Source organism: Balaenoptera musculus, chromosome 16 (assembly GCF_009873245.2).
Source record: "Balaenoptera musculus isolate JJ_BM4_2016_0621 chromosome 16, mBalMus1.pri.v3, whole genome shotgun sequence".
NCBI lineage: Eukaryota > Metazoa > Chordata > Mammalia > Artiodactyla > Balaenopteridae > Balaenoptera > Balaenoptera musculus.
Genome location: NC_045800.1, coordinates 660,206 through 672,578, shown reverse-complemented (window position 1 = coordinate 672,578; position 12,373 = coordinate 660,206). Strand labels below are relative to the sequence as shown.

At 56.3% G+C, this 12,373-nt stretch overlaps 1 protein-coding gene across 3 annotated transcripts in view; it reads right to left on the bottom strand.

Moving 5' to 3' along the window:
* Positions 1-524: 524 nt before the first annotated feature.
* The window catches only part of CFAP46 (cilia and flagella associated protein 46), an 85,293-nt gene continuing 73,444 nt past the window's right edge, over positions 525-12,373 (bottom strand). For all 3 annotated transcript variants that reach the window (XM_036829325.1, XM_036829326.1, XM_036829327.1), the window contains 10 exons: positions 11,855-12,016; positions 5,503-5,573; positions 5,341-5,401; positions 5,235-5,270; positions 4,651-4,753; positions 4,010-4,122; positions 2,616-2,697; positions 1,800-1,936; positions 1,620-1,700; positions 525-675 (listed from right to left, as the gene is read on the bottom strand). In XM_036829325.1, coding sequence (XP_036685220.1) covers positions 551-675; positions 1,620-1,700; positions 1,800-1,936; positions 2,616-2,697; positions 4,010-4,122; positions 4,651-4,753; positions 5,235-5,270; positions 5,341-5,401; positions 5,503-5,573; positions 11,855-12,016 — 971 coding nt within the window. In that variant the 3' untranslated portion in view covers positions 525-550. The remainder of the gene's footprint in view (positions 676-1,619; positions 1,701-1,799; positions 1,937-2,615; positions 2,698-4,009; positions 4,123-4,650; positions 4,754-5,234; positions 5,271-5,340; positions 5,402-5,502; positions 5,574-11,854; positions 12,017-12,373) is intronic.

The window sequence follows — 12,373 nt, the reverse complement described above, 5'->3', positions numbered from 1 at the left end:
TCTCTTTTGAGTTTTGAGGCGCTGGGCGGTGCTGGCGTCTGCGTCGGCCGGGGGTGCAGAACCAGAGCTGCTCCCTGCTTCCAGAGGCACAGAAACACAGCTCGGAGGTGACGCAGCTGTTTACTAAAGCACTTCAACAGACTCTGTCCTCCCAGCGTTTCTGGTCTAGGAGCCGGGGCACGAGGGGCTGGGGGCCGGGGCCCGCCAGCTGCGGAAGCCCATGGAAGGCACACACCCCCTCGCCCAGCGCCCGACACGGGAACCCCAGGGAGAGCATGGAGCCGCGAGGGGCCCGGGGGCCCAGGCCGCTGTGGGGTGGGCCTGGACGCGTTCCTCCCCCACCCGCGCTGCCGAGCCCCCCGAGATGCTCTCCTCCCCCCGACGGGGCCCTGGCTTCACCGTGGACGGAGGGGCAGGTGCCGCCCTGCAGAACGGGGGTGGGGGGGGGCTCTGGCAGCGCAGCCTGGGAGGAGGTCACGGGCGGAGGGGTCGGGGACACGGGGAGGGGGCTGGCGGAGGGTGGGGACGGGCCGTGGGGAGGCGCGGCCCCTCACACGATGGTCTGGTGCGGCAGCCCGTAGAGGACCAGGTTGAGGGCGACGGGGCGCCGCTCCGAGCCCCGCGGCTGTGGCCGGAAGAGCGCCAGCCTGGCCTCCCAGGTCTGCAGAGACTCACCTGCGGGGAGAGCAGACGGGGCTCGCGAGACGCGGGGCTCGCGGGGGCAGGACGCCTGGGGCCCGGCCAAGGCTCACGGCGCGTGCGGGGAGCACAGCAGAGGTGAGGGTGCTGCCGGCTCTGCCTCTGGACGCAGCCCGGACGGGGACACTGTCCTTACAGGCGGGGGCGCCGCCACTCGTCCCTACAGGCGGGGGCGCCGCCACTCGTCCCTACAGGCGGGGGCGCCGCCACTCGTCCCTACAGGCGGGGGCGCCGCCACTCGTCCCTACAGGCGGGGGCGCCGCCACTCGTCCCTACAGGCGGGGGCGCCGCCACTCGTCCCTACAGGCGGGGGCACCGGGCGCGGAGGCAGCGGCCACACGCCAGCCCTCGCCCGCTCACTTGCACCTGCTCGCTCGCTCCACAAGCATTTATTGTTTGGCAACTACCTCCCGGGCACCGTGGACCATGTGAGTTTTGAATTTTAAGCCCCTCTCGCCTTGTATATTTGAAAATTTCATGATTTAAATCACCCTGGGATAAACCTTAGTTACGGTAGATTCTCCCATCAACGTATTGCTAAAGCTTAGACTACCTCGTGCTGCATTTAAGTTTTTTACACCAGAATCCGTGTGTAAGGCTGCTGCTACATGTGGACCTCAGGGCTCCATTTGCCTTGAAGGAGGAGTGGGTGGGCTCCCCCCCTCCCAGAGGACACACCAGGGCTTCTGGAGTTTGTGGGGCTTGAGCTGTTTTGAAGATGAAGATGTTCCAACGACCCATGTGTGTTTCCGTAAAGACATTCGACACCACATCTCACTGTAGGCAGTGGTCTGTAGGAGGCTGAAGGTCCTTGTCAGTGCAGGCTGACCTTCGGAGGCCGTGCAGAAACAGGAGAAGTGGGGGACCCCTGACCCTGTAGCCTGAGGGACGAGCAAGGAGGTGGGGCTGTTTCTAGTTACCGTGGTTGACAGTTTCACTGGTTCCTCTCTTCTGAAGGAGGCGGGTCGTTCTCCCGATCGGCTTGCCATTTGTCAACAGATCTAGAGAAGAAACACCCCTTCAGAGGGGCCGTTAACACCCCACAGGCTTCCGGGAGCCCCGCGGGGCTGCAGGACGGGCCGGCTGCTGGCACGACTCACTTTCCCATAGGACGCTGGCCCGCATCGCGTTGTCCTGCAGGACCGTCGGCCACTGGTTCGCCACGATGCTCCTGACCCCCACCAGACTCAGGAGGATGGCCGTCTCGATGGGCCCCTCCAAGGACAGTTGGCGTGCACTGCGGGGGACCGAGCTCCCGTGGGCCGGCACCAAAGGGCCGGGTCCGAGCCCTCCTCCACCCGCAGCCCGAGGAGCACCAAGTGCTGTATTTGGACTGAGAGCTCTTAGGGTTCTCGAAAGAACCAAGAATTCCTCCCCCGCCCCCGCCCCCGCCCCCGCCCCCGCCCCCGCCCCACACACAATTAAACACCATTTAACAAGAAAAGTCATTTCAGAGTACTGCCAAATCCCTCTGGACGCTCCCAGCCATGGGGTGTGGAGCCAGGAGGGGAACCCCCTGGAACCACCCCCCCCCCCCCCCACCTCCCCCGAGAGGGTGGTCCTCTGCTCTGCCTGCCTGCAGCCCACAGAGGCCCTGGGGTGTGTGTGACAGGTGACGCGGGGAGCCCTGAAGCCAGGGTGTCCTCCCAGTTGCCAGCCGTCTGTTTCCTGGCCCAAGCCCAGCTGCCTGAAGTTCCAGCCAGGCCCGTGGTCTGTGCTGGCACTGTCCAACCCCCACCCCGGGACTTTGCCAGGGCAGGGTCTGGGGGCCGGATCACGGCATCCCAGCTGCCCAGGGGGTGCAAGGACAACGCCCCAGGCGGACAGCCGTGGCTCATATGCCGCCCCCAGGTTCCTCGTCAGCTGCCAGAAGCCAGGCTGCAGGCTTGAGACCGAGAGGAGGGGACCCCGGGCACCTCTTGTTCTCCGAGGACTCCACGTGGCGCCGCATGCTCTCGTAGGACCGCGCCAGGTCCAGCAGGACCACCATCTGGCACTCTGTGGTCACAGGAGGGGCGGCTCAGTGGCGGGGCACCCAGGGTGAGGGCGCCGTGCAGGCGGGGTGTCGCCCAGGGCGAGGGAGGACAGCGGGAACTCAGCCCGACCTGACCAAGGCTCCGACTCCACTCGTCCCCTTTCTGGGTCGCGTGGGCTGCGCGGGCAGGCCGGCCGTTATTTGCCTCGGCGGACCCACACCCTTCACCTCCTCCTTGGGCAACCGGGCCGGGCGAGGGAGGGAAGCCCACCCCGGGGCCTGCCACGGCTCTCCCTGCCTCGCAGAGGGGTCTTGGCTCCCAGAGGCCACCCATGAGGCACCCCGGCTTGCCAGGGGCTGGGCGTCGGTGGCCCTGGCCCCGTGTGCCCACTGAAGTGGGGCCAGTGTCCGAAATGCAGCTCTTGGATGTGGGTGTGTGGAAAGCCCCACAGATGCAGAGGCCAAGCGTCAGGGGCCGTCCCCAGAGGGGGCAGAGCCTCCAGCTGTGTGAGGACAGTCCTGGCTGGGAACGGCGGGGGCACCCAGCGACGCTGTCACCCCTACAGGTGCCTGGGAGCCTATGATTTCTTCAGCGTCACTCACCAGCTCGTCTGAGGTCTGGAATTCAAGTTTCAAAGAAGCCTGTTTCTACCTTCTCCTGGGGTAAGAACGTGCGGACCCCACCCATATCGGCAGGGCCTGGGGAGGAGACGGGGTGACGGGCTGGGTTCAGGTATCCCGACCACGGACAGTGTCCGCCTGTGCCACGCACCCCAAGCGTAGCGGCCTCTCTGAGGGATCCCTGAAAAGGCCCCCACTCAACCGCGCACAGTGGCCAGCTACCCAGCAATCCCCTCAGGAGAAGGTCACGTGAGGGCAGGCCAGACGACACTCACGGGCACCCTGGGGTGGGCTGGGTGACACAGGGGCCAGCGGACAATGAGAGGGAAAACGGGGCCAGAGTGCCTGCAACTCAAGTAGAAGAACTGGTGGGAAGGGGCTGTGACCAGCACTTTCCAGAAACGCCGGCCCAGCCTTCCTGCACTCTGCAGGCCCAGCCCTCGAGGGGTGACCCTTCCAACGCTTGACCCTGGCCAGGCCTCTCAGAGAAACGGAGGAGGGGGACTGAGGGCAGGAGGGGCCCTCAGTCCACACCGGCCCCCAAACCCAGGCCCTGCTGTGCCTTCCTAAAGCGCCGCCCCCCCCCCGCCCTCCATCAGAGGACAGGGGAGACACCTGATAAGACACAGGGGCGCCCTGCTCTGTCCCCGTGTGGATTCAACTTGTGCCGGCAGGTCTGGCGGAGAGGCGGGCTTTTGGGGGGGTGGGTCTCACCTTCTAAGTTCATGGCGGCCAACCTTTCTACCAATATGTGGGACAGGAAGCTCTCCATCCCGTAGAAGAAAAAGCCTCCACAGCTGCCCAGGAGCTGCTCCCACTCGGCCTGGCTGCCAAGGGAAGGAGAGAGACCCGGGGTGGGGAGATGGCGGGGACAGCCCCGCGTCTGCTGGAGCCGCGGGCTAAAAAGCCGCAGAGGGTCTTCCATCCGGCCAAGGAGCCCAGGTCCCTGCCCCAGATGGCCCCGCCCCTCCTGGGCCCTGCGCCGACAGAGCCCCTCCCCTCATTTAGGCCCCGCCCTGACAGAGCCCCTCCCCTCCATCGCGCCCCGCCCTCCTGGGGGCCCCGCCCCTCCGCGAGGCCCCTCCTGGAGGTTGAGCCCGCACACCGGCGACGGACGGGCCCGGCCCTTGTGCAGGGGCGCACACGCCGCACGGGCCCAGGTCCGCATCCAGGATCTGGGGATCTAGGCGCCTCCGTGCACCAGAGGGAAGGGTCTGACAGGACAGAAGTGGGGGTCAGGGCAGGAGGGAGCCTCAGCGGGACGGGGAGGGGGGAAGGGGCCGCATGCGGAGCACCCCTCGGGCTGGCGCAACGCAGCCACCGCAGGACCGCGTCCCGGGAACCCAGATGCCAACCTGGGAAACTGCTTGTTCCCCAGATGCCCCGCCCATCTCGCAGTGAACGTGTCTCGGAATCTTTCCAAAATTTCCCGGGTCACGGAGACAGGAGTCAGCATTTCTGCAGCCAGAATCGGATGGTGACAAAACTTAGGAGCACTGCGCGTGTGGGCACGGGTGGTCCCTGTGCCCTTGGCGTGGCAGGGCGGCCTGGGCCTTGGCCCCGCACAGACGGGGGCCCCGGGGGAGTGGAAATCTTCGTGCTCCTTCCCTCCTTTGTGGAGAGATGAAAAAACCAGCTCAGCCAAAGCGGAGCCGAGGAATCGGGTCCTGCAGCCGCAGAGGCAGCCCTCAGCCACACCTGCAGGCCCCGAGGGGGCAGCGCTGCCGCCTCAGGGCCCATGTCACACAGCCCTCGCCCTGGCTCGGCTGCAGACGGTGAGGGCGGGGTCTCGGAGCACAGCAGTGTCCCTCTCCCGCCCACCGTCAGCGTAGCAGGAGGTGACGGAGGGCCGGGCGGCAGCAGAGGCCGAGGCACTTGGTCCACGATGCTCCGAGTGCTGTGGGCGGTGCACGGCTTGTGCGTGGGCGGGAGGGCTCACCTGGGCCCCGGGCCTCCTCGTAGGGGTCCACAGCGACTGGGCCTTGGTTAAGGAGAGACAGGACCACACGCTCGCTGTCTGGGGCAGAAGCGGCAGCAAAGGATACATCTGAAGTTGTCCGCATCGACCGTGATGCAGTGCGGCGGGATGATCCGGGACACGGTGCCCTGCAAGGACAGGCAGGGGTCCTTGGGGATGCGTCCTGGGGGCGGGGCCGGACCTCGGGCCCCCTCCGGCTCTCCGCCTCAGCGGGGCCTCGACCACCTACCTTTGCTCCCTTCTTTGCTAAGCCTCTCTTTCCGTGATCTTTACCTCTGCTCTCCTTTTTCACGCTCCCTTCTGTTGAGACAATAACGAGAAGTGGTGACGCCCTGGAACTAGGCACAGGCCGTGGTCCACGACGTTCGAAGGCATTACATGCCGCTGAATTGTTCACTCGAAAATGGTTACTTTTATATTATGTGAATCTCACCTCAATGAAAAAAACAATAAGTGGTGTGAACAGTTGATTTTCATTTTTGTAAAGTTGAAATGGCAGTAATCTCTCAAAGGTAAAGGCTCACAGGGCTGGGAAAGGCCCGGGCCAGGAGACCTCAAGAAAGGAACGGCTGCCAGAGGCTCCCGGGCCCACGCGGCTGCCCAGTCACACACGCCGCTGGGCACCTACCCGTGCGCCTGCTGAGCTGGCCCAGTCGCAGAGGGCTGGGCCCTGCTGGCCCCTCTCCCTCTTGCAGGAGGATTTACACCCTGCCCCCGCTGCACTCCCGTTCTGGTGAAGGTAACCGAAAATAATGCCAGTTTCCTTCATTCCCGTCCGGCTGCCTCAGAGATGTAAGCGCTGATGTGGGCCTCTCTGCCATGTCCCAGCTTTACGGGGGCACCACTGGGAAGCAGCTTGCCCTACATTTGGGTGGCTTTCTCCACCAGGATGAGGAGAACTCCTGGTTTGCTAAGAATTTCTATCACGGATGCATGCGTTTTATCAAATGCTTTTTTTCCTGCATCATCTGGGATGTTTATAAGTTCATTTTCCCTTTAATCTGTTCCTCTGTGATATCTGTACGTTTTTAAGGTCAGACTGGGTGATGAAATGTTACATGTTTCTTTCTTTCTTTGCTACTCTTGAGTAGTTTGGGTGTCAGGGTCTGGACTGGCCAGCAGAAGGATGGCTTTTTTTTCTTCTACTTGGGGAGATGTGTAGACTGACATGAATGGTTTCTTGAAATTTTGGTAGAATTCAACAGAAAAATGGTAAAACCAGTATTTTTTGTGGGGAAATGTAAATCTATTGATCTTCCTTTCTTCACTATGAGGCCATTGGGTTTTCTTTCCTTCTTGAGTCTCCGAGTTCTTTTTTTCCTAGGACTTTGTCCACTTTGCTTAAATTTTTGAATATATTGTCAAAAAGTTGTTCATAATATTCTCTTATTCTCTTAAATCTCTGAGGCTCTTTAGAGTTGGTGTCTCTTTTATTTCTCATATTGTTTATTTGTGCCTTGTCTATTTTTCCCTGGATCATTCTCACCTAAATGTGTCTATTTTATGAGGTTATTTTTTCCCAAACAACTAATTTTTGTCTTTGCTTCCTATTTTGTTCGGATTTGTTTGTGATCCTTTAAGCCTTTAAAGCTAAAGGATCCTTCTAGATTCTGCTGTAGTAACATCCAGCCAGTCTTTGACATTTCTATGATCGCTTCTTCTGAGTCCCATGAGTTTTTAGAAGTCAGTGGTTTAAACTTTCCAAATGTATGGGAATTTAAAAAATCCATCTTTTGGGAATTGGTTTGTAACCTAATCACATGTGGCCTCAGCCAGTTTCTGTGACTGTTTCACGTGTACTTGAAAAGAACGTGAGTCTCTAATTTTTAGGCACAGGGCCCATGTGTCCAATAAGCCAAGTCTGTTAAGTGTGCTGCCCCAGTTCTCTCTGTTTGTGCTCTTTCTGCTTGGCTGACCTTTCAGTCGTGGAGGCGTGCTGGAGTCTCCCATCGCGGGAGTAGGCCCACCAGCCTCGCCCCAGGTGCTTGTTACTTGCTGCTTCCCATATTTGAGGCTCTTTGATCCTCCCGACGAACTTCACCGTTATCACTGTGTGATGACCCTGCCCTACTGATGCCCATGGCTCTAAAGTCGACTCCGGCGGACGGTGAGATGGAGGCCCTTTTGGTGGCTCGCCCGCCCGGCACCTCTCTTTCTGTTCTTCTGTTTTCTGGCTTTTGTGCCTTCTTTCTGTTCAGGAGAGTCTCACGTGGCCGGCATCCTATTGACATGCTCTTGTTTACTGTGTCTTTCGTCGGCAGGTGTGGTGCACTCACTTGTTTGATTCCTGATCTAATGGATGGGCCACAGCACCTTGCCCGTGGGTTCTCCGCCCTCCCTGTTCCGTGTGTGTGCGTCTCCATCACTGGCTCTTTGTAACTCGACTGAGGGGTTGGTTCACTTGTTTTTCTTATTCATTTTCCCTCTTTATTGGTTTGGAATTTATACACCAGTTATGCTCTTTCGTGATTATCCTTAAAGGTTTGCCGTGAATATTTAACACTCAAAGGGCATTCCTCCAGCCTGAAGGGTTCAAGGCTCTGAGAACATTTCACTCTGGGACCTGCAGAATCCTTCTTTTTATCCCCACTCCGTAATGCATTGAAAAGACTTCACTCACATTTACGCAGTATTTTTGTTATTTTATGGTGAGAGTTTGTATTAGGGTCTAGTTGCTGCTGTAACAAATTACCACAAATGTTGGGGCTTAAAACAACACGAATTTATTACCTTACAGTTCTGGAGGCAGGAGTCGAAAGGGGTCCCACTGGATTAAAATCCAGGTGTGAGCGAGGCTGTTTCCTTTGGGAGGCTCCAGAGGAGAATCGGCTCCCTTGCCTTTTCCAGCCTCCAGAGGCGCCATGAGCTCCTTCCGCTACCTCCGCACCCTCCTGCCTCCCTCTTTTCAGGACCCTGGCGATGACACTGGGCCACCCGGACAATCAGGACAGTCTCCCCATCTCAGGACCCTTCACTGAATCACATCTGCAAAGGCCCTTTTGTCACATCAGGGCACCTCCTCTTGGGCCCGGGGTCAGGGCGTGGGCGCCTTTGCAGCTGCTATTCTGCTAACCCCACCAGGGGGTGGGTCTGCTCTTCCAGACAACGTTGGCAGCGCAGAGCGGTGGGGACAGGAAGGCCCTTTCAGTAAATGGGGCGCGCACAGCGGGGGACTCACGGGGGAAAGAGAGACCTGCCCCTTGTCTCACACTGTGCGCAAAGCCGATTTCGGATGGAAGGTACGTAAAGACGTGAAGGACAAAAAAGGAGAGACATATTTAGAAGACATCATAGAATATCTTCATGATCTTCAATTCAGGTAAGAAAATATTCTTTTTAAAAGGACCCCAAAAGCATCAGCTGTTAAGAGAAGACGGATACATTGGACTATAGTCAAATATTTTGTTCACCAAGAGGTACCGTGCAGAGGAGTGAAAAGACCAGCTGCAGACTTGGAGGAGATCTGTAGTTCATAAAATGATCAGAAAATTTATACAAACCTAAAGAACAAAAGCCAGATAACCCAAGAGAAAAACTGGCCAAAGACTAGAACGGATTTTCACAAGTGAGGACATCAAATGGCCCATAAAATGTGAAAGGGGCTGGGCTCCCGGGCAGCAGGGGGTGCAGATCGGTGGGGCTTGAGCCCGAGGCCCCGCCGGCTGCTCCTGGTGGGCCCAGCACCGCGGCCTCTTGGAGGCGCAAGGCCTGTTCTCTCCCATGCTTTATATCTGGCCCATTAGCGTCCTTTTATTTAAGCCGATTTCCTTAAAGAAGCATGTTTTGGACCTTGCATTTCCATTCCCAAAGGTAATCTTTACCTTTTAACTGGGGTGTTTTGACCTTGTACAGAGACTGTGATTATTGATGTGGTTGGGTGGAAACACACCATCTTGCTGTTTGTTTTCTATTTGTCCTGTCTGGTCTTTGTTCCATGTCTCCTCTTTTTTCTGCCTTTTTCTGATTAATCGTATTTTTTTTTATGATTCCATTTTGACTTCCTCATTGTGTACTAGCTGCACCTCTTTGTTTCTGTTTTCAGTGGCTGTGCTGGTCCAGTACCCCGGTCCAGTACCCCATACCCCACGACACGTTGCTATCATTTTTTGCTCTAAGCTGTCAAAATCTTTTAAAGAGTTTTTTTTTAAAGTATTTGTTTATTTATTTATTTATGGCTGTGTTGGGTCTTCGTTTCTGTGCGAGGGCTTTCTCTAGTTGTGGCAAGCGGGGGCCACTCTTCATCGCGGTGCGCGGGCCTCTCACTATCGCGGCCTCTCTTGTTGCGGAGCACAGGCTCCAGACGCGCAGGCTCAGTAGCTGTGGTGCACGGGCTTAGCTGCTCCGCGGCACGTGGGATCCTCCCAGACCAGGGCTCGAACCCGTGTCCCCTGCATTGGCAGGCGGATTCTCAACCACTGCACCACCAGGGAAGCCCAAAGAGATTTTAAATTAAGAAAAAAGCTTTAAATATTGACCCACCTAATTCCAGTTTCTGGTGTTTATTTCTTTGTGCAGATGCAGATTCCCATCCTTTTTTTTCCTGCCTGGAGAACACTCTGCAGCATTTCTTGTGGGGTAAGCAGGCCTGCTGGGGAAGAATTCTTTCAGCTCACCTATTTCTGAAAAAGTACTTCACCATTGTTTTTGAGAGTTATTTTCAAAAGTATCTGCATTGATAGATAGTTTTTTTAATAATTTAAAGACGTTCTTCACTGCTTGCATTGTGTCAGCCGAGAAGTCTGCTGTCTCTCTTGTATTTGTTTCTGGATACATAATGTGTCTTTTGTCTTTGGCTGCTTGTAGAATACTCTGTCACTGGTTTTAATCACCCTGACTACAACGGTCCCTGGTATGGTTTTATTTCTTGTGTTTGGGATTCATTGAACTTCTTGGGTCTGCAGGATTACAGTTTTCATCAAAATTGGGAAAAGTTGGCCATTATTAACTCAAATGTTCCCCCTGCAAAGACTCCAGTTACAGGCAGGTTCGGCCGCTTCACTTTGTCCAACAGCTCCCTGGTGCTCTGTTTTTGTTTTTGTTTTTTTTTTCAGCTTTTTCCTGCTGTTACTTCTTCAAGCTCACTAGTTTCTTCTCCTGTCACGTCGAGTTGCATTAATGCTGCCCAGGGCATGTCCCTCCTCAGCAGAAGTTCAGTTCTGGTCTGTTTTACATCTTCCGTGTCTTTGCTTACCACCTCCTGGAACACGTGGATTGTAGTTACAGGAACTATCACCTGTGTCACCTCTGGGTCTGCTTTTGATTGCCTTTTCTCTTAACCAGGGGTCTTTGCATGCCAAGTGATTTTTGATTGGACGTCAGACATTTTGAATTTTTCCTTGTTGGGTCCTGGATTTTTACAAAAATTCTATACATCTTGAGCTTTATTTTGAGATGCAGTTAAGTTACCTGGAAATAGGTTGATCCCTTGAGGCCTATTTTTAAGTTCTGTTGGTGGGACGAAAGCCAGTCTCCCTAGTGCAGAGAGGCAATGCCCTCTGGTTCCTGTACCTGATACCTGTGAATTATAAGATGTTCCATTCTGGCTGTAGTCTCCACACACGCCTGCACTGACCGGCTCCCAGCAGAAGACTGAGGGGTACCCTCTGCAGGTCTCTCCTCCCAGGACCGCCTTGGGTCCCCAGTCCCTCGTCTCCTCACCTCAGGGAGACCGCCAGGCTCTGCCTGGTCCCCCCCCTACCATGTGCTGCAGCCTGTAGACTCTCTCCAGGCAGAAAGCTGGGGCTCACCTGCTTATTTCTCTCTCTTGGGGATTGCTGTCCCCCACTGCCTGTTCTCCAATATCTGAAAACCGCTGTTTCATATATTTTTCAAATTATTTATTTATTTATTTATTTGATGTGGACCATTTTTAAAGTCTTTATTGAATTTGTTACAATTCAACATTAGCTCCCCGACCAGGGATCTTAGCTCCCCGACCAGGGATTGAACCCGCACTCCCTGCATTGGAAGGTGAAGCCTTAACCACTAGACCTCCAAGGAAGTCCCTGTTTCATGTATTTTTGTCTGAGTTTTTGTTGTTCCAGCTGGAAAGGCAAATTTGGTCCCTGTCACCTCATCTTGGATGAAAACAAAAGTCCAATCTATCTACTTTTAATGTAATTTGATATTTATCGTAGTGCAACATACACGCAGAAAACTGCACACAGCACCAGTGTACAGCCTGGAGAATTTTCACACCCCAGGCACATCCATGTCACAGAACATGATCATGCCTGAGTCCCCAGCCGCCCCCAGGCCAAGCCAGGTCCCCCTCGTCCTCTCCCTCATTGCCTCTCACCATCTGATTGATGATTAACTGTGTAGTCGGTTGGTGACCACCAGTCCCCTCCTTTGAAACAGAAGTATGTGAAGCCAAGAACAAAGTTAAGTTTCCTGTTCAGGGCACGTTTGGCACCTAACAGAGCACCGGCACATAGTAGGTGTTCTCTGAATGAACCAGGGCCTCGAAAAGTATGGCAACATCTGCTAACTATTTTTTGACAAGAGTTACATTCTCTCATCGTGAAAGTCACTTAAATATCTATCTGCATTTTAAAGTCAAGTATCAGCGCAGCTCTCACCCGTCTCCTTTCTATGCAGGCGGTTCCACAGCATCTGGAGGGAAAACTCCCGTGACACGGAGGAGACCATCCCTTCATCGAACACAGAGAGACCTTCTAACGGCAGCTCCAGAAGATGCCTGTCAGCGATCAGGATGACGTCGTCTGCGACCTCGGGCTGCACTGTGGGCGGGAACGCCAGCGGCTACTGAGGCAGCGGCAGACACCTGGTGGCCAAGCTCCGCCCCTCACCACTGAGGCCGTCTGGCCGCTGTGCAGTCCCCGCCCGGCGGGAGACGCAGAAAGGAGTCTGAACTGGGCACCGCTCGCAGACATGCCAGCGCCGTCTTGGGGGTACACGCTGGTTTTGATGGTGCGGCCGGGTCACAGCCAGGACCTGGACAGAGCCCAGGCCATGGGGACGTCGGGTCCTCTGTGGTTCTGAGGGCCGCCCAGGCTCCGCGGCCACTCCGGAAGCAGGTGCTGGAGCCACAGCTCCCCTCACCAGGGAGCCCCTCCAAGGGACGAACATCTGCACTA